Source organism: Myotis daubentonii, chromosome 4, assembly GCF_963259705.1.
Source record: "Myotis daubentonii chromosome 4, mMyoDau2.1, whole genome shotgun sequence".
In the NCBI taxonomy this organism is placed as follows: domain Eukaryota; kingdom Metazoa; phylum Chordata; class Mammalia; order Chiroptera; family Vespertilionidae; genus Myotis; species Myotis daubentonii.
In genome coordinates this window covers 103,265,240-103,287,727 of record NC_081843.1, presented here as the reverse complement: position 1 = coordinate 103,287,727, position 22,488 = coordinate 103,265,240, and the positions used below count along the sequence as shown (strand labels likewise).

At 40.7% G+C, this 22,488-nt stretch overlaps 1 protein-coding gene across 5 annotated transcripts in view; it reads right to left on the bottom strand.

Annotated features, from left to right (window-relative positions):
- Positions 1–22,488, bottom strand: part of CTNND2 (catenin delta 2) — a 782,618-nt gene that overhangs the window by 209,682 nt on the left and 550,448 nt on the right. For all 5 annotated transcript variants that reach the window (XM_059694779.1, XM_059694782.1, XM_059694778.1 and 2 more), the window contains one exon: positions 3,558–3,690. In XM_059694779.1, the coding sequence (XP_059550762.1) occupies positions 3,558–3,690 (133 nt within the window). The remainder of the gene's footprint in view (positions 1–3,557; positions 3,691–22,488) is intronic.

Sequence of the window (22,488 nt, the reverse complement as noted above, 5' to 3'; positions counted from 1 at the left end):
GTAGGAAGACCCATCGACACATCAGCTATTCATTAGCTCATAAAAATGCACTGCACAAACTTGGTGCGATGGTGGGAATGACCCAGACCCTCTCCTTCTGCTTCCTCCTTCCCCACTTGTTTCAATTTTTCCTCAACTGCTTTTCTTCTGATCTTAGTCTGGCTGGGATCTCCTGTTTGCATTACGCCATCCTATCCCAATGTTTGGACACTCGCTGATCTTCAAAGAATGTATAACTGAGTGTTCTTTCCTGAGTCAGCGCAGCCAGTGTATTGCAGACTCTACCTTAGTCACAGGTGGTTCCGAACTGATCACACTGGGTCCTCTCTCTCAGTCCCACCTCCCTGATGACTTCCTCAAATCCAAATTTCAAAATGTGACCGGCAGGATAACTTGTTCTGCTGATTTATGGAAGTGAGTTCTCAGCTCTGTTCTCATTAGATCTGGCATCATTTTGGACAAAACTGAATGTCTAGGCTTCATTATGTGAAAACTGTTCAAAGTACTGTAATAAGGAATGAGAAAGACATGATTTATGACCCTCCACATTTAGGAGATTTAATCCTGCTTTTTGCTCAATGGCTTATCCATTGTGTGAGCAAAGTCAATACCAATAATGAAATGTAGACTGAAGAGCTAAATCAATGGAATAAAATGCAATAGAAAAACTAGAAGACTGAGTAAATGTGAAAAGGCTAGAGGCTGCAAGATTAGTATTTGGACAACAGGTAATTACAAACTTCAATACCTGTGTATGAAAACATGACTGGCAGTCATCTGTCACAAACAGAGGACTACTCCTAATGATTTGGGCCCCAAGTTAGGACGAGAGAACAGAATAGGTCTATGGAAAATGACACATCTCTATGCATGTGCATAAGGAAAACACATGTGCACTCCCTATGTGACTGAAGGAGAAAGGGAAACTCCAGATGACTTATTTTGTATTTTATTTAGGCCCTTTACACATTTCCTGTTCCTTTGGATTTTACTAACTTCCATCTCACTTTGTCAACTTGGCATCAGCCTACATCACCCTTTTCTTTATTCTCATCCCAGACTCCCAGGTGCCAGGGAAATATTATCATGAGGTCCTGGCAGTATTTGGAGCCTGTCAGTTTGCATACATTAAGTTACTTAGTCCCTACAAGACTACAATGGAGGTAGCAGCAGCTCTCTTTTAAAGATTAAAAAAAGGGGAAGGGGGGGGGGCGCTTGCAAGGTCATAAATCATATCTTTCTCATTCCTTATTACAGAACTTTATACATTGTTCACATAACGAAGCCTAGAAATTCAGTTTTGTTCAAAATTATGTCCGATCATATAAAAACAAAGCCGAGAATTCACTTCCATAAATCAGCAGACCAAAGCCCTGTCCCTAGGTTTTCCTACTGGTCCAGTGAACTTGGATTTGAGGCTGCTTGTTTCAGGAGACACAGCTGGTGAGCAGGGAAGTGCCATCGGAAGATGCATCTGTTGACACTGATGTGTGTGTTGGTCACTGCTTCATTGCACCGCCTCTTGTCCACCCTAGGGCCCTGGGGTGCTTCTGCTGTGGCCACCCATGTCCACAGCCAGCTGCCAGGCTTCACTGCCACTGAGAGGCTTCAAGGCCAGTCCATGGATCATACAGCCGAGCCAGCCAGACCAGTGACTGTGAACTGCCCAGGCCACGATGTCTGTATTTCCCGACAGCATGACTCCTTGTAATAGAGTCGGACTCCAATTTTTGATGTTTTGCTTCTGACAGCTTTTCAGCCTCACTCTCCCTCTGCCCCTCTGTCCATATCTGAGCAAGCTGATAGGAGAGCTCGGTATTTTCTCCAGCGGCATCAGCAGAGACTTCAAACTCTGCAAGTCCCTGTCCATATGTGGGAACCTCACCCTGCTCACCCTCCACCCCCGATAACTACCAGGAAATCCTGAGCCAGCCTCCTTTCTTCCTCTCAGAAGCCTAATGGGTCCTGCTTGGGAGCCACGCTGCTCACCCCATTAAGCCTCATTATGTGAGTAACTCACCCTCGCGGTATGTGTGTCCTGTCATTGGTCTTGACGTGAGACCAAATTTCAAGATGGAGGGCATCGTGCTTTTGTGGGGGTAACACATACTCCTGAACTAACTTTATATCAACAATGGAGTGAAATACTTTCGTGACCCTTAGAGAAACCCTCAAAGTTGTAATCTTCAAAAAATGATGGTATGTGGTCCCGTAAGCAGAAATCTGTCCTTCATTCTGAATGGCCATTTTTTAAAAATTAAAAACAGAGAAAGATTAAGATGACTTCCATTTGGCACACATAAGCTTAATTTATTTGTAGGACAGTTCAATAGGTGGCGTGTTTTGGCATTTTTAATTTATCTTAGATGGACACTATTTTTCTTCATCTCAATTTTGGTACTGCTGGCCATGGGATCTGAATAATTCTCTGTGGTGGATGCTGTCCTGTGTATTGTGAATGCCTTGAAGCATCCCTGGCTGAGATGCTATTGGCACGACCACAACCCTCTCCAACAATAAAAAAATGGCTCTTGATGTTGACAAATGTCCCTTGGGCGATAACACACCTGGTTGAGAACCACTGCTCTGTATTTATTCCACAATTGACTGTCCTGATAAGACTGAGCATGGATCAAGTTCTTTGAGTCCCAGCGGAAGAGTCAGAAAAAAATGAAAAGCTGCTAGGCTATATATATCCAATGCAAGCAAGCAAATCCTATAATAAATTGCAATTCTGTCTTCAAATTTCTTTCCTCTCTTAAACTAATTTAGACTCATCCTAAAAATTGCTTACATGGTATGGATGCAAGAAATTACATTCATAATTTACAAAATCTTTATTTTAAATGATTACTCAGCTGCTTATATGCAAATACTTGCCCCTCATCTAAAAAATCAGAGTTAGCTGTGCTGACCACCATGATTTTCCTGAAATATCACACACCATAATTTATACACTTTAACGTATTTCTGAATTACAAAGCATGCTAACAATTGTTTATATGATGGCCAGACATCAGTCTCCTTAATGGAACACATATGTGTATTATATCTGCTGGTACTTTTGTGAATGGCTCAAAATTCTTGGTTATAACACAGAGCTGGTTTATTGCCTAAAGTTTCCATCCTATTAATGAGCTTTCCAGGGAGGACAGATGATAACATAGATTGAGTGTAGTGATCTTGTTGAAAATTGAGGAGCCAACATAGGATGCTTTGTATTTTTGTAGGATTTAAAGGCAGAAACAACTCTAGAGATGGATTTGGGAAGAGAAAGGCAAATCACACCCAAAATACAGCGGTTGACAATCTTACCTTTCTTAACACTAACACATGTATCCTTGCTCCTCTACTACCCAGTATTCAGATATTAAAACAGAAGTGCGAATGGTAGGCACGCCAATTAACTAAATGAAAAGTGCTATGTTTCAGTCTTCTAAATGGATCAAAGTTTTCAAGCTTCACTTTTCTTATTTCTTTCCTGTTGTAATGTTATTCTAGAAACCTCACTGATGATGCTCCTGGCACTGGTCATTGGAGAAACCAGTAGCGCTTACCTCGGCTTTAATTTTATTGTCTCCAAAGCAGAGGTGCTGTAAATAGGCTGCAGCATTGGACTGGACCGAAGGAAACTGGTGCTGCAACATCTGAATCACTTCAGGCAGCTCCGGGTCTCTCCATCCAAATTCTCTGAACAGAAGGAAGCAGGAGAACATGAGTGAGGAATCCTGCCACACGGTCCACACTCAGTTACCTTCACAGTTACGGGAATATTTCACAAACAATTGTGCTGGTTTTCTTACTTACACATGAACCCACTTAGGAAGACTTCCTTAAATAAATGGTTTGTATATATATAAACTGTTTTACACATATACTATCCTACATGTGTGTGTCTACATACACTATCATACATGTATCAACTAAAGTTACATGTGTATGAAGATTGTGAAAAAAATGACTTAAAATAGCAACTGATTTTATTAATATATACCTTTTGAATTTGGGCTTAACAGGATAATTTACAAGGTCACATGTATTTTCTAATATAGTATTTCAACAGTCTGATTCCAGTACAGTGTTTAGCTAAATTATCAGACAAGAAGAAATATAACTGAATGGATACAATCCACAGTGTCATAACAGCAGTTAATGTCATCATTATTTTTATGGTTATCATTATTGCTATTGCCTCTTCTTTAAAATGATTCTCTGAGGATAAATGTATATCAAAAAGAAGGAAATTATTTATTTAAAGAGCTGAGATTAGTCATACGATGTTAACACATTTAATGCATTGTACATTCTTTTCCTGTATTCTTCTTTTTATATCTTAGATACTCCAAGAAGCTGATTGTTTATATAATTTTAAGAAAAATGCCCTAAGATATTTAAATCCATTCTAAAACATAAGGTTGATTGCACCATTAAACAAATAAATATTTTTCTAAAGTCAGTCAGTTCCACCAATTATAATATCAAGCTAAGAGGGCCAACTATTTGGATTCTATTCATCTAACAGGAAGCCAATTTTTTTTAAAAACAGAGAAATAAAAAAGCAACCTCTGAGACCACAGATAAAAACTTGACCCCAGGAGCCACAAAAGTGTCCTATTTATCTGAAGGATGGGGAGGAAGAGAAACGAGAAGGCTTTGCAACAACCACTCTACTCCTGGAGAAACAGCTCAAAAGCGTACATCCTGCTGATGCCAGGTCAGGGCTGCCACCCGAGAATAAGCATCATGAAAAATGAGAGAGAGAAAGGAGCAGACAGAGGTTAACAGTTTCCTCGTAGATTCTAACCTGTTCTCTTTATCTTTCCTTTATCACAACTGGGAGGGGTTGTCAAGCAAATCTTGGAACCCGTTGGTGTTTCCGTTATAGCTACTGAAGACACTATGGAACAGGAGTCCTTTTGAACTGGCTTAGTTTATTTTTATTGGAAAGACAAAACATTCAACTTACTATGCAGTGAGCATTTAACAAATTCCCCTAAAATCTTAGGCGCACACATATTATCAAAAGGACATACATAGTACAGTAATGCTTTTGCTACAAAATATAATTAAATGATTGCTGATAATGGACAAACTATTGATGTTTTCTTGGAGATGTGATCACAGTGGAGAACAATTATGGATTAAAACACAGCAAGCCTATTTTTCTTTTTAATTTAATTTCCTTTTGTTGCACGATTCTAAACTACTTCTGCAACATCGAGATAGCACAGTCCCTCTTCTTTTAATAGCAGCCTCCTAAAATTATATTCTTGTACACTTTTTAAAAAATCTACAGAATACCTGTAAATTAAAATGAGAAGTGCTATGTAAAGACACTCAGTGGTTCTCAACCTTGGCTGCACGTTAGAATCACTAACCTTGGCTGCACGTTGTTATGGGGTGGGGCCACAACATTAGTAACAAAGAAACAAAATTTCCAGAGGGTGAGGCCCAGAGATCAGGATTTTTAAAAGATTCCCAGGTGATTCTAATGTGCAGCCAAGGTGGAGAACCACTGCTCTAGGGGAACAGTCTTAGGGACTCCCTGCTTACATGCATAAAAATCCAATGACATCTCTAATAGTGTCAACAATAAAATAATGTCAAATCCATTATGGTGTAAGGATTTAAAAAATAATATTTGGATAAGGAAGGTCTTAGTCAGCAATTCAAAAACTCAGAAGTCTCTCTTGTTGCAGAATCTCTATGGGCTGGAATGCGAGGTTTTCTCGGAATACACGTGCATCGGGTCCATCTGTCATACTGAGATAATGATCCCTACCTGGGAGAATTGTTGGGATGATTAGAAATAATATACATGAGCCCCTTAGCTTGCTATCTGGCACATAGAGTGGGCCCTCAAGAAATGTCAAGTATTAAATGTAACTAGATGCAAAAGAAAAGAGTAAGAAATGAGAACCACCTAAGATTTCCTAAAGATGCCAAACTCATATCTCATTCCTGACTGGGCTTCGCTTTAGAAATGTTAATGGAACTGGAGAATATGCAAATGTAACCTTTTCTCCATTAAAACTTGTCACACAGACCAACAATATTGTGACTAAATCCTCACTCTTATAGGGACTGTCTGGGTTGTTAAACTACAACGTGCTCAGCACAGAGCTAAATAGCAAACAGTTTGAAATCCGTGTCTGTTGTGCTGGCACTGACACAAAAGAGTTGATGTACTGTCACAACGTTGTATCACATTCACTTCTGCACTGAAGAGAGCCCAGGACAACCAGAAACTTCAGGATGCAGAATGTGATTTTGGGCAAGGCTTTAGGGCGGAGGGATAATGCTCACGTTGATGGATACCTCCGTCATTTCCACTGGGGGCAGGGCTGTAAGGACATTGTTTACATATGAAAATCTCAATCATTTCTAAACTTTTGAACTCTAACAAAGAGTTTTAAAGACCATACTGGCTTTAATTTTTACACCCAGGGCCAAGAGGTGGCAGGCTTTGCCTTTGATTTGTTTTTGTTGATAGGGCTGAGTGGGTGTCTGGGTGGGAGGGGTGATCTGCAGGGAGTGGTCATAAAAATGTTAGCGGATCTTTTGTAATGACAAAATGGAGATTTTTTAAAAAATATATTTTATTGATTTTTTACAGAGAGGAAGGGAGAGGGATAGAGAGTTAGAAACATCAACGAGAGAGAAACATTGATCAGCTGCCTCCTGCATATCTCCTACTGGGGATGTGCCCGCAATCAAGGTACATGCCCTTGACCGGAATCAAACCTGGGACCTTTCAGTCTGCAGGTCAAGACTCTATCCATTGAGCCAAACCAGCCAGGGCAAGATATTTTAATTCTTGATGAACAAGGAGAACCTACCCAATGATAAACATGTGGAAGCATTAATGTCTTAATCCTCATTTGTAGAGATTCTGCAACCAAAACAAAAAAGCTGCCCTATATGGTTAATCCCATTTAAAAACATCCTGTGTGTTTATATAAGCAGTTACAATAGAATGATGACTGTCTAGAAAGAAAGCTCAATTTTTACATATTTTAGAAAGAAATGTTTTTCTCCAAGTTTAATATTTTGAGAAGATGTAACTCCCAAAACCACATCATAAGCCAGCCGTGGGTAAACTACGGCCCGCGTTGAAATGAATAAAACTAAAAAAAAAAAAAAAAAGACCGTACCCTTTTATGTAATGATGTTTACTTTGAATTTATATTAGTTCACACAAACACTCCATCCATGCTTTTGTTCTGGCCCTCCCAGTCCAGTTTAAGAACCCATTGTGGCCCTTGAGTCAAAAAGTTTGCCCACCCCTCCCCTGTGACATAAGCATTAGTTCACTCAACCACGCCTTTTCCCCCATGGAGCATCCACCTTGCTCTCTGGAGGTGGGCTCAGCTCCTGGGGACCACCCCGCTGGCAGCTCCCTCCTCTTCTCATCTGAAATCTGGATTACAAAACACACCCTCCCTTCTTACGAAAAAAAAATGAAGCAACTCCCACAAACCATCTATAATGATATGATAAAACAGAAATAAGAAATCAAGCACACAGAAGGAAAATTTAAATATGATGAGCATAAGGTCAGCATATTTGCCTAATTTGTTTTAAGTTTGTCTCTTTCCTTACTAGTAGCCCTGCCAACAGGAGATAAATTAATATAGGAGAGAAGGGGCAGTTCCTGTTAAAGGAAAAGACAGAATGGCCACCGCTTCGTGCACTAGGAAATCAGGAGGAAAGAGTGGGACTCTAAGCCTGTCCCAATATCTGTGGCAGGTCGCTGGTTAGGATATTATGGCAAACTGAATGATGGCTCCCAAAGGTATCCAGGTCCTAATTTCTAGATCCTGTGACCTTATGTGGCAAAAGACATTTTGCATAGAATAACAAGGCAACATAACACTGAATGTAAGATGCTGTGAAGGGGGAGGAAGGGCCCAAGAGCCATGGAATGCAAGGAATGCAGCTATAGAGGCTGGAAAGGACAAGGAAAAGGATTTCCCCTTCCTAGAACCTCTGGAGGCAGCCTAGCCTTACTGACACCATGATTATGGTCCAATGAGCCAGACTTCAGACTACAAGAGAATAAATGTCTGCATTTTAAATCATCAACTTTGTGTTATTATCAGCAAACAAATGCAGAGGCCCATCTGACCCTAGGTCAGTGATGGCGAACCTTTTGAGCTCGGAGTGTCAGCATTTTGAAAAACCTTAACTCTGGTGCCGTGTCACATAGAGAAATTTTTTGATATTTGCAACCATAGTAAAACAAAGACTTATATTTTTGATATTTATTTTATATATTTAAGTGCCATTTAACAAAGAAAAATCAACCAAAAAAATGAGTTCGCGTGTCACCTCTGACACGCGTGTCATAGGTTCGCCATCACTGCCCTAGGATACGACCCTTTAAGCCTTCAGAGACCACCCCCACTGGGGAAGGAGGAGGAGGGAGCTGCTTAAGATATTCCAAGAGGCACTATCTCCAATCCATGCCTCTAGGGGTCCTCTCTATCTATGACTTTTGATTATCAGGCAGATTTCTCTGTTAATTTTCTCTGACTTCCTCTTGTTTATCTACCTAGCACTCCAACTTCTCTGACCTTCAGATTATTTCACGAAGGCCCAGAAGGCCCCGTAGCCTTTACTTCTGGCCTTGTTCCCACAAGCTGCCTGGATGCCTGCTTCATCTTAGCCATCCAGCCAGTGTTCACTGAAATACTCTGTCCTCCAGCCAGTGTTCACTGAACAACCACTAGATGTCTAGCCACTGGGGACACAATGAACAGAGCAAAGGTTCCTGTCCTCTGGGAACTTAGTTTCTAATGGTAACTGTCAATACATTTTTTAAAAAAATATATTTTATTGATTTTTTACAGAGAAGAAAGGAGAGGGATAGAGAGTTAGAAACATCGATGAGATAGATCAGCTGCCTCCTGCATGCCCCCCACTGGGGATGTGCCCACAACCAAGGTGCATGCCCTTGACTGGAATTGAACCTGGGACCCTTGAGTCTGCAGGCTGACGCTCTATCCACTGAGCCAAACCGGTTCGGCTGTCAATACATTTTTTAAAGAGCCAAATCTATGATTCATCAGATAGTGATAGTAGGCTTATTGAGTTAAATCATGTCCCCCCAAAATTCATGTTCACTTGAAACCTCAGCATGTTACCTTATTGGAGACAAGATCTCTGCACATGTCATTAAGAACTGGGACAAGACCTTACTGGATCAGGGTGGGTCTAAAATCCAGTGAGGGTGTCTGCATAAGAGAGAGAAAAGGACACAGAGACAGAGAGAGAAGAAGGCATGTGCAGGTGGAGGCAGAGATTGGAATGATGTGCTACAAGCCAAGGGATACCAAGAATTGCTGACCACCACCAGAAGCAAGGAGACGGGCATGGGGTGTTTCTCTGTCAGGGCTTCTGAGGAATGCACTCGGCTGATATCTGGATTTGGTTTTCTAATTTCCTGAACTGTTAGAGAATAAATTTCTGTTGTAGTAAGTCACAGAAATTTAAATTTAATACAACAGAAATTTAAATTAATACAAAATAAATTTATTGTACTTTGCCACAGCAGCCACGGGAAACTAACACAAGCATGATGAGAAGAATAAAGCATGGTCGACACAGGCAAGAGAGAGAGAGAGAGAGAGAGAGAGAGAGAGAGAGAGAGAGAGAGAGAGAGAGAGGAGGTGGACTGTAAGGGTGTTTGTAGTATGGGAGCTGAAAGACCTCACTGAGAAGGTGACCTTGGAGCAGAGACCTAAAGGTAGTTCCAGGTAGAGGGAATGTTCCAGAAAGGCAGAGCAGTAACAAGACCCTGAGGCAGGAGTGTGCTTGGCATGTCAGGTGAGAAGACTGGAGCAGGGAGAATGGTGGTGGTCCAGCAGAGGGCGCTGAGAAGCAAGGGAGTGTGAATGCATTCTGAAGGCAGAGCCAGTAGGATTTCTCATGGGTTGCATATGAATGTGTGGGAAGGAGGTGCTCAGAGCATCCCTCTGATGGGCATCCTCCACTTGCTCCCCACCCAAAGCTTGACCTCATCTCTTAGGCCCAGCTTGGGGCCAGTGGGTGGGTTGGTCAGGCTAGGACCCTGTTTTGGGGACCGGCCTCTATTATTTCAGAATAAGAAGGAATAATTTCAACTAGCAAATTTTCTGCTGAAGTGGAAACAGTAAAATAATGAGAAATTGGTTACTTCTAAACTATTATGGGTACTGGGTAGTTTAAATTAATCTCAGTCAAGCAATGGACTTCTCTGACTTCAATTTATTAGGAGCTGAGAGGGAAAATAATGTGAAATGATTAGCCAAAATTTATGCTATTATTTATCATTTTAAGTCACATGTAATTTAAGTATCAGTGAATTTCTATTTAAGACATAAATATTCTTTGTTAATATTAAATTACAAAGACTATTATCAATTGTATTATAATACCTATTCAGAATCAATTAACTTTAAAATATTATTTATTTATTAACTGATGCAACTAGACTCTTTCAATAAAAATATACTCCACAATAAAAAACTAATTTCATACATGTAAGAATTTAGTTGCCCTGGAAATTCTAACATGCTCTGTTTGCTGACAAAAGCAGAGGGGGGAAAAAAAAAACAACCAACAACTTATTACCCACAAACTTTACCCTGTATGGAAAGTGTTTATAGTCTATGACTATATACCTATTTTAAAATTAATTGCCCATAATGCTTCTTACAAAATCACCTGAACTTGTGAACCTTTAGTGGGAGCAAGAATGAAGGCTATTTGGTGGCCAAGATCTGGGTTAGGGATGCATGACTCAAACCTGTTTAAGCAACAGTGTTAATTTGTCAATGCAGAAGAAGATCAGGATTTTGGCTCAGGATTAGATTAAGAATTTGAGAAAAGGCCCTGATCACCCCCAAAGGTTTCAGTGTGTGTGTGTGTGTGTGTGTGTGTGTGTGTGTGTGTGTGTACACATACATTATGTACATAAAATGGAACTTAATGTTAAATAATGGACCGGAAATATACTGTGTATAAATCACAGACTGCAACACATTTTCTTATAAATTAGGTAACTGTATCACTTGACAGTTCTCTGTGAAAAAAATAGTGCTTTTAATTATCTGGTTTCTGAAAACATTCTGAACTTCTGAAAGAGGTCACAATTACATAGTAGTACATTCTAAATGCAAGAACACCATCTCTTAAGATTCCATGCTAGGCTCCATGTTTCTGTAAGTGAGAACCCGTCCCACACACCAATCGTGGTGTCTTTACAATGTAAATTGTAAGGACTGATTGCTAACCATAGTCCAGTCTTGGCTAGCAATCACTTAGCGATTTTAGTCCTACAAATGTCTTGTAGCATGTTCTAGATACATGATTTCATCTCTGTCATCTTAGTTCACCAAAGAATCACAACTAAACTGATTTCAGACAACACTGACCAGAGATACTTCTTTAAAAGAAGTCTTAGTAAAATAAAGGGTGTCCCCAAATTCACGCAATAAGTAATTTTGATAGAAAACACAGGTTTATAATTAAAAATTGTAATTTTTTTATTGATTCATAAAGTATACAGTATAAGGTTATGTATGGAATAGCATATCGGGTAAATGGCCTCCATGGCTTTGCTGGCACATACGCACTCTTGTTACTGCCTGAGCAGCCGCATTTTCGAAGAAGAATGGTCCGATGGTGCCTCCAGCCCAAAATCCGCACCAAACAGTGACACGTTGCGGGTGCATTTGTTTCTCAACAATCACTCGTGGATTTTCTGAACCCCAAATGCGACAATTTTGTCGATTAACCAAGCCATCAAATGAAAATGAGCCTCATCGAAATTCAGCCACATTTATGCAAAACGGTCATGGAAAATTTCAACAAAAGAGTGAGTATGTGCCAGCAAAGCTGTGGAGGCCATTTACCCGATATGCTATTCCATACATAACCCAATGCTGTATACTTTATGAATCAATAAAAAATTACAATTTTAAATTATAAACCTGTGTTTACTATCAAAATTGCTTCTTGCGTGAATTTTGGGACACGCTTTATAACAAAATATGGTCTAGAAAGACACCACGTGAGAAAGGTGTTTAAAGATTTTAACATGCATTTTACCTGATCTTCTTTACACTGCAGAATGGGAAGGCACCTTACCCAGCATTTCCCATGCTTATTATGTAGCGTGGGAAGTCAGGTCAAACAGGTTAATGACTTGACCAATATCAAAAGTAAATCAGTGCATGGACTCTGGTGGTCAACTGTGTAGGTTCAAAACTTATTCAAAGTTACATTGAGCCAAGATATCTCATTATCAGTCTGCTCTGCATGCATCCAGCCTCTAGTTTCAAACTACAGCTCCTGTCTTTGGTTTGCTGTAGGCAATGATGTGGGAGCAGAATTATCTAATATAAAATGCATGCTATCTAAGAAGGAAGAGAACACTTATTCTTCAAAAGAGGGAAGAATAGAGCAAGGTTTAAACTTGAAGAAACAGAACTCATTGCAGTTAAGCCAGGACACGTGGTTATTTTCACCAGTTCTGTCATTCAGAAAACATTCATGTTTTGCCTGTGTTTAGGCATAATTATGGATGGGTCTTGGTTTTGTCTTGATCCATCATCATCAGAATGAGATGCCTTGTACGATGTTGCTTGTTTATGCTTAAAAGAAGAACACCAAGACTTGGCTGTGGCTGCCTGGCCAGCTGCCGAATGCCTAGGCTACCCTTATCTTTCATTTGGCCACAAGGCATGGAGCTGCCAGCTAGAAGACCCAGGGGTCACAGAAAGAGGGACGGTGCTTAAGGTATACATTTACAACTAGCTGCCTCTGTGGAAGTGTCATCTGGGGTTAAAATGGCGTTATTAAGCTTTGTCAACATGATACCAAAACTACAAGTAAAAATAAAAGGAAATGGAAGGGAAGAAACCATTGGCAAAGTCACAGTCTAACTTTTTCTGCATCATTGACTGGTTATTTGACATTGAATGTAACTAATTAGTGACTTCATTGATTATCTTCTTAGCATTTTTTTGGTCATTGTTGTTACCTAAAATGCAGTAGGGATGGAAGAAAATATTTTGGTTTTGTTGCTTAGCAGCTAGAAAAGGAAAACACAACAAAAAGTGACAACAATAAACTAGACATTTAGGTAGGTCTATAGTTACTAGTGCCCAGGTCAAAAACACATTTGTCTAGGTCCATTGTTTCACTTTGTCCTGAAAAGGAGTTATAAAGAAGCTATGAATCTTTTGGGGCACATTTCTTAATATTAAATAAAAAGAACTACCTTGTCCAAGTGGCCATTCACAATTACTTCTCACTACTAGACATTAAATGCAAAAAAAAAAAAAAATCTATCCATAGTATTTCTTTTACCATATTTCATTGCTATAAAACTATTAATTACCCTTCATTTCTGGTATCTGGATGTTTCTAAATATAAAATGTAGAGGATATATTCAATTTTCATTTTGAATAAAATTTCCAACAATGAATATTTATTAGTAGTCCTTCCAGATCATGGGTGAAAGGTGCATGAACAGGAAAGCTATATGCCATTATCCTGGGAAATTCCATATCTGTGCAACTGAATACATTAATAAGCTTCTTTTTAAAGTGCAATAACAAAAAAAGAAGGTATTCATTTCAAGATAATAGTGTCCAATTACCTTTAATTTCTACCCATTGGTAAAGTCTTAGACTAGGCTTTTATTACCTTTGTGTAACCTAACTCTCAGTAGAGTGGCTATGATTAATTTGAAAATTAATTGTACAGTTTGCAATGAGTTTAAAGATATTTTCTGTTATTGCTGCCACAGATCTTTATAGTTTAAAATGGGATAAATGGAAGGACAGGACAAAGGGAACAGGTGTGATTACAGGAAAATGAGCAAGTGGCAGATAAATATAGTTTTATGGATAAATTTTATTAATGCAAATAATAAAAGCATACATTATTTCTTTTATCTTTTTCACTAATTAAGAATTATGGTTTCTTCATTAAGTATTTTTTATTCACCAGAAAAAACATTTTACATTCTATCTTCACAGCAGCAAACTAAGGCCACAAGGAAAAATATCATTTGGATTTTAAGAAGGTTAATTCAATAATTGCTTCCCCGATTTATTTTTTCCTTGTGAGAACTGAACACAATAAATGGGCAGAGCTTAACTTTATATAACTGCAGAGGTTCCCAAACTGGATTGGCTCACAGGGCCATTTGTAAGATTTTCACAGTGCCCCTAGACCCAAAGAAATGCCTGACGGTTGCATTTATTAAGTGGTCAGGTCTGAACAACTCAGGAAATATCTATGTCCTAACAAGTTAGTGTCTCTGGGGGCACTGCAAAGCTTCTCAACCCTTAGAATCGGACATTGCCGTCTTCTGTTCCTCTCATATTGATTTTCAATGGTCCTTGTTTTTCATGACAGGAAGCTTGTGCAATGTTATTACATCATCAAAATAAATGTGACACAATTGAAATTTGAAACCAAACTAATTTGAGCTCATGCTTCCCTTGGTGTTCGACAGAAGTTGTGTTTCCCTTGACAACTTAAAACTACCCTGAGGGGCCCCTCTGGGTTTTCTGTGTCACTCTGGGACACTTTGGAACACAGTTTGGGAAAAGTGGTAAATGAAGGTCCTTCCAATAGCTGTGACCTAAACCTAAAGAATTTACATAGTGAATAAGTATTGGGAAAAGGGGAGCTCATGTATATAGGAGTAGGACATTTATATTGTTAAGATTTAAATTTAGAATTTCAACTAAGTGACACTGTCAACAAGTTCAATGAAACATAAATAGTTGTCATTTTGGAAAATAGTCTTCCTCATACATAACAATTTTTCCTTTGGTGAATATTTGAAATGGATTATTTATGACTTTTAAAGATCTAAATCATAACAATCCTTAATGGTTCTTTATATATTGAGAAGATGCTTATGACAGATCTTGGAGAATAGACCAACACTTAAAATTGCCTTCTCCTTTTAACCTTAGCAAGAACTATATATAGTACAATGGGATCATGCTCAGGACAAAATACCACATTAGTGGCAGCGGAATAACTGCAAACACATCATATTCGGCATGCTCCTCACTGTCTCAAATTGCTGTTAAAGTTTTCCTTCTTGCACTTGATTCTGAGGGTACTCCTCATGCCGATTTCCTGCCTTTCTCCAGGGTCTTTGTTGGGATCTATGGACTTTGAGTGCAGAACAGGAAATCACGTGAGGGACGGGAGAGCCACAGTTCAGAAAGCTCTGCTATCAGGTGAAGGTAACAAGCATCTCTTTCTAGACTTGACTGCAATGGAGTGATCAGAAATTGTAGCCCGGCCAGTATGGGTCAGTGGTTAAGCATCAACCTATGAACCAGGAGGTCAGGGTTTGATTCCCAGTCAGGGCTCATGCCTGGGGGGTGGGCTTGATCTCCAGTGGGGGTCATGCAGGAGGCAGTGAATAATTAGTCACTCTCATCATTGATGTTTCTATCTCTCTTTCCCTCTCCATTCCTCTCTGAAATCAATAAAAATATATTTTAATAAAAAGAAATTATAGTTTTCTTCCCAATGACTCTTTGCGGTAGGGTCTATAATGATCTTTATTTTATTGATGAGGAGATGGAGGTTCAGAGAGATTGAGTGACTTGCCCAAAGTTGGTGAAAGGAAGTCCCAAGGGTTTCAATGAGTCCATACCCTGCGCTGGTCACATGGAGTAGAGTCCACCCCTCCCAGGGCCTTGGTTCTCAGGGCCTTGGTTCTCAGGGATGGTTAAGAAAGCTGGAATCTGTGTTGGCACAAAGGAGGAATTTACTCACAGGTAGTGCAAAGAACACTGTTCCTATTTTGTGGGATAGACTTGACCAACTCAATTTTTCCAGTGGTTTTCTGGGAGTGTTTGACTTTCCTTTCACTAAGTATCCAAGTTACAGACTGTGCTCAGATGCAAGATCTCAAAGACAACTTTCTTCCACTAGGTTAAAGAACATGCATATTTCCTCCAGTTATGAGAGCATTCAGATTTGTTCTACATCAGTGGATGTCAAAATAAGAAAGCAGAAGATTTGGTTAAGGATGTTTGTTTTTATAACTTCAAATAGAAGTGTGTAAGATCTATGAAGTATGTCTCTGAGTTAGGAGAAGCAGGTTTGAAAACTTATGATTGATTAAACTATTAAACCCATTCTGATAGTCCCGACATAAAGTGCATAATGTATGACTTAAGGTGGAAAACTGAGTCTCTTCATTCTCAGAGTAGCGCCCAGTGGTTTGGGTTGTTGTTATTTAAAATTTGAATTCTGGATGGTGCCAGAGCTAAAAGTTTAGGGATAAGTTTTAAACAACTTCCTTCCATCCCCTATTAAGTAGGTGCATGCCACCTATGAATCTTTCTAAATATACCTTGACCTAGTTATGTTTTAAGTCTCAGCAATATTGGTTACTTTAAGTGTATTGCCTATTGTGTGATTTAATACTTGTTTTGTGGTTAAATAGAAGAAGGGAAGAAGGCTTGAATGGACTGTGTGTGTGGGAGGGGGCGGGGGGGCCAAACATAAACCTTACTTTATGGAAAACATGGGCCATCCCAGATGCAGTGAGGACCCCAGGCCTGGGCTCCTCTCCGCTACAGCTGAGCCTCCAGCTAATTCAGAGCACCTTTCCCAGAAAGCAGGCTGTGTACTCGCTGGCTTTCCACACAACCCAACCAGGATGTTAGGCAAGCAAGTGTGTGACATACACACACCAAAAAAGCATCTTTGAATCCTAGCATTTTCATCTTCATTTAGCAGCTGGGGAGCTATCAAACATTTTTGGAAAAAGATTTTTAGAACTAAAATCACCATAGCGTTATAACGAATAAAAATTCAATCTTGCCTCATTTTCTCTGAAATGCAAAATCCATAAAGTTGCCAAGAACATAAAAGCTACCCTATCTAGCAGGATGCTGATGAAGGGGGGGTGGCCATCCTTATCTTGGAAAAACACAAATATTTGTAAGGGACTATTTCTTCATTAACCATTGGGAAAAAATATGACTGCAATAAAAGAGTGGTTCTGAAGCTCCTCTATCCTGCTGAACACGCAGCATGCAGTCAGACACAAGGACTATAAATTCAATTTTCATCACAGTCCCATTGGGGGAGCCACGGCCCCTCGGCCTCTTTATCTCCTGATGTTTTCTAATAGGCTCCCTCCCTCCAGGCTGGAGGCCCCCGTCTTCCCTCCACGCCACCCCCACTGCCATGCCGCTAAAGGCAAACTGGAACATCTTCCTGACCTTCTGCAAACTCTCCACTTGCGCTCTGTCACTTTGCCCCAGAGCAGCCCCGTAGGTGGCCCAGCCTCCTCCCTCTGCTGCACTTTTGTAGTTTCCTGCAGAGCCTGACAGTGTCACGTCCTCCACTGCCAACCTGGCCCACTTCCCATCTGTTGGGCAGATGCTGGTCTGCTCAAGCACTCAGCACCTGCAAAAGCTTTTTCCTGATGACAAAGAAGTTGATACTATCCATAGGTGATGTTGGTATGTGTACACCGACTCCTGAAATATCAGCTTGACATTTGTGACCTGGAGGGCCACACCAGTCTGGGGAAAATGCTATCTAGTTCTTGACACCATGGACACTTCCCCGGTTTCTCTTGTGGCCACACAAAGAACGTGCAGCCCTCATCGCACTGAAATTCTACACTTAAGTGTGTAATTGGTCAATGACAGTTTTCTCTTGACTAGAGAAGTAAACGCCAGTGAGCAGGGGTCCTGCTGTTGTTTTTAAAGTATATTTTTATTGATATCAAAGAGGAAGGGAGAGGAGAGAGAAAGAGAGAAACATCAACGATGAGAATCATTGACTGGCTGCCTCCTATACTCCCCACACTGGGAACCTAGCCCACAACTCAGGTATTGCCCTGACCGGGAATTGAACCGTGACCTCCTGGTTCAGAGGTCAACGCTCAACCACTGAGCCACGGCAAGGGTTGTGCTAGTTTTAACTCATCCTAATGCTCCTCATGCTATTTGCTAGCTTATATAGAGTAGGCACACAATGAACAATTGAAACATTCTAAGATAAAAACATTTCAAAGACAAAAACATTAGCAACTACAGAAATGCAAATATCACATGAGTAGTAATTTAATAGTTTCTTGCTGCCTTGCATATCACACTTCCATGACCCATTCATTCATTCACTGAAGGTTTACTGAGTGTTATGGAGGCAGAGTGAACGCTGTTCCATCGCTGGGCCCCAGAAGCTTCCTTTGGGAGGGTGAGAGGGGATTTAGGAGGGAGAAGGAACAAGGGTAAGTCAAGGTCTCTCAACCTTGGCACCACAGATTTTTTTTGAGGCAGATCATTCTTGTGTGGGGGAAAGGGGGGCTTCATCGCATTGTAAGATATTTAGCGAAATCCCTGGCCTTTACCAACAAGATGCCAGCAGCATCCCCATCTCCTTGTAACAGCCCAAAATGTCTCCAGATATTGCTAAACAGCCCTTTGAGAATGGACGGGGGCAAAGTCAGTCCCTGTTGGGAGACACTGGTGCAAGGAAGATAGATCTCTGATGTCCCCAGAGAAAGGTCAAAGGACACTAATCGGCTCTGGTCATAATGCCTGGGCCTCCACCTACTCCTTTCCTGCTGATAATGAAGCCAAAGGTAGCATAGGCTTCCCTGACTGCATTTCAGTGGGCCTGGTCTAGAGATGTGGGTATGAAGGAAAGAGTTGAGGAAGGTGCATAGTCCTCACCTCTTCTTTCCTTTGGTTCAGGCACCTAAGTGGATGGGTAACTGTCAGTCTGGCCTGAGTCCCAGGAACCACCTGTGAGCAGGTGGCAGGTGAAGTAGCTACATGCCAGTTCATTAGCCACTGTCGTGGCAGCCTGATGGCACACTGTGCCTTCTTAGTGCACAGAAAACCTTTTGGGGAATGAATGTCTGTTTTATGTAGGTTCCTTATAGGTAATTGGGCAGTTTCTGCACATATTTGCAAGGAAAGGTGTCTGGGGGCGGGTACGTACTAAATAACTCTTCTCGTGTATTTTTACATAATGGTCAGATCCTGCCAGACCCGCTTCCATCAAGGAATGGAGCCGGGGTAGCATTTTGTTTAATTTTAATTTTATGTATGTATGTATGTATGTATGTATGTCCTCACTCAAGAACATTTTGGTGGTTTGAGAGAGAGAGAGAGAGAGAGGAAGGGGAAGAGGGAGAGAGGGAGAGAGCGAGAAACATCAATCAGTTGCCTCCCATATGGGCCCCTACTGGGGATTGAACCTGAAACCTGGGTAGGAGCCCTGCCTGGGAATCAAACCCCCAGCCTTTTGGTGTATGGAGGATGCTCTAACTAATGGAACCACCCTGGCATTTTCAATTGCTGCCTTCCTGGGGTGAATAATGCTTTTCGGCTGACCTGGTGAGCAGTCTTAGATTTTGCTGAAAGTCAGATGCTCTGTGCGCTGCTTTCATGAGCACTGTGATGGTAGGAAGCCAGCCTCCTATCTTCGGTTTAATGGATTTCCTCTAATAAAACCCTACCCACCAGGGATCCCGGCATATGCCTGCATTATAACAAGGTTCAGTGGCAGACGCCCGGAGCAGAGACACTCACTGCATAGCTGGCAAAACTGAAGGCATTTGCAGGGGCTGGCTCAGACCCTGTTCTCTTTACCTGTCTCTCCCTGGAAACAGAGTGGCTTCCATCTGCTCACCCCCAAACCCTTAGAGCATTCACCTGTCAACCTTGCAAAACAAGTGTATGCTGAGGCACCAACTAGGCAGGCAAATTATTCAAGGTAACACACAAAAATCTTACAAAAGCTGAAAAAGACTTCCATGTTGCAACTCCTCAACCCAACTTAGTAAGTTTCTCTTTCGTCTAATCTTTTCAGTAAAAAGGTTTTTAGCTGTTTGTTTTAATAGAAGAGGTTACCAAGAAAACCACTGTAGTTTTTTCATCTTTGGAATAAAAGGTCATTACATCTGAGATAAAGACTATAGAAAGAAGAAAGATAAGCTTCATCATGATGAAGACAAAAAACATCATGTTCCTCAAGTTTAAAAAAATAATTGAAAACAACTCCAGGAATTTCAGGTCATTTTAAATAGCATATCTCTTTTTAGATTTCATAAAGTTTTGACCAAGCTTCATTTAAACAGAAAAGGTCTGCACATTCTCTCTAACCGTTTCATTATTTTATTATTTTTACTTCTGATTTCCCTCTGCTAGAAAAGATTAACCAATGAGAAGATTCCTGTGTTTTTCTCCTTCCTGCGCATCCATCTCCACTGGATAAACCAGGTTATCCTTTTTATAGACATTGTGATGGTTAGTTTTATGTGTAAACTTGGCTAGGCTACACTACCCATTTATTTGATCAAAGACTAATCTAGGTGTTGCCTTGAAGGTATCTGCACAAGTGGTTAATATCCCTTATCAGTTGACTTTATATAAAGGAGACAACCCTCAATGTGTGTGGGCCTCATCCAATCAGTTGATTGTCCATAAAAGTAAAGAGCGAGGTTTCCAAAAGAAATTTTATCTGAGAACTGCAGTCTCAACTCCTGCCTGTCCTACAGATTTCAGACTTTGTAACCCCATAATCACATGAGACAATCTCTTAAATTCTCTTTCTCTAAGTGTGTGTGTATGTATAATGTATGTATGTATGTAAACACACACACACACACATAGTTAAAAAAAAAAGAATTCTCTTGCCCTAGCCAGTTTGGCTCAGTGGACAGAGCATAGGCCCTCGGACTGAAGGGTCCCAGGTTCAGTTCCTGTCAAGGGCCTATACCTCCGTTGCAGGCTCCATCCCTCACCCCAGTCCGGGCTTGTGTGGAAGGCAACCAATTGATGTGTCTCTCTCACATCGATGTTTCTCTCTCTGTGTCCTACTCTCTCTAAAAAATCAATGGGAAAATATCCTAGGGTGAGAATTAACAACAACAACAAAAATAATAAGAATTCTCTTCTCAGATCCATAATGGTGGCTGTATTTAGTGTGGCAGGGAGTCAAAGGAGCTGCCAGCTCCTTCCGTGCCCTGTCCTCTCATCTGGGCTGGACTAAGTGATCTGCCTGCACTAACCGAATGTGGCTCTGAGGCCAGGTCATAAGAAGCCGTGTAGCTTCCACATTAGCCTTTGGATAGTCACTCCTAGACACTTTCTCTTAAATCCCAGGCACATGGATTAGGAGTTCTGGGCAAATGCCCCGGCTGAGCTTCCAGTGGGCACCTGGCATTGACTGCCTGAGTGAGAGTGTGTCATCTTGGACGTTTGAGGGTACCAGAATATGCCACTCCATAATATGCCTCCTTGGCATCAGGATTATTTTGAGCTGATTATTTTTGAGAAACTACAGATAAGACAAGCTCTGAAAATGGAATAGAAATTACATTTATAAAGGAAATCCCCATTTAGGGAGAGAAGGATGACTCAATTAGTAGATACTCAGCAATGGAGAAGGCATGGCCTTAAATCCACATAACAAGCCTAACCCGTGTTTAACTGGCTTTCCCTGTTACCTTCCCATAACTGGCCACCCTCTCCCTCACCCCTACCCCCACCATCGTTTTTGTCTTTGGCTGAAGACAGTATTTAAGTGGTGTGTTGGGCCATTCTCAGGGAGTCACTCATTTTTCTGGGTGACTCCCATGCTTACACGAAGTACACATGTTAATAAACTTGTTTGATTTTTTTCTTGTTAATTTGTCGTCTATTATGACCTGGGGATGTCTTAGCCAATAACTAAAAAGGGAGAGGGGAAATTACTGCTACTCCCCTACAACATCCAGTCCTGAGAGGCTGGTACATGACTGCATTCCCCCAACCTCTCACCGCATCCTGATGAGGAGACTGAAGAGGTTCAACAGGACTCCCTAATATGTGCTTCTTTGGCATGTGGGTTATTTTGAGCTGAAGGCAACCCTAAGGTCTCAGGAGAAACTTGTCCCTTAAGTACCTGGAAGAATTTACATTAGGGGCCTCACTCATAATAAGACCTATCACTAGAGATAACTTTTTATGACCCACTTATATGACAAGGCAAACATCTAATTACTGAACATCTGCTCTTCTTAGTAACCTGAGAATTGCTCTCCTCCCCTCTGAAGCTTCTGACCTCTTTCTGTATTCCTTAGCTTAGGATGTTGCATATACCTCATTTTACCTTTCTGTCTCTGAACCTCTCACGTATGTGGGGGGTCTATAATTCTCTCTATATGTGGGATTCCCATACATATATTTATAACTAAATTTGTATGTTCATCTGTTTTATGTAGATTTACATTATTAGACCAGCCAAAAGAACTGAAGGGTAGAGAAAAATTTAAATCTTCCAGCTAATCCAAGTGTATCCTGAGAAGCAAGAGGTTATGTTATACTGTTGTTTTAAGCCAGTAAATTTTGAGGTGGTTGGTTATATGGGAATAGATCATTCCAGCATGTAGGAATAGCTTTTGTTACATAGTTCCTAATGCAGCTCTAAGCACACCTGTGGCCCTG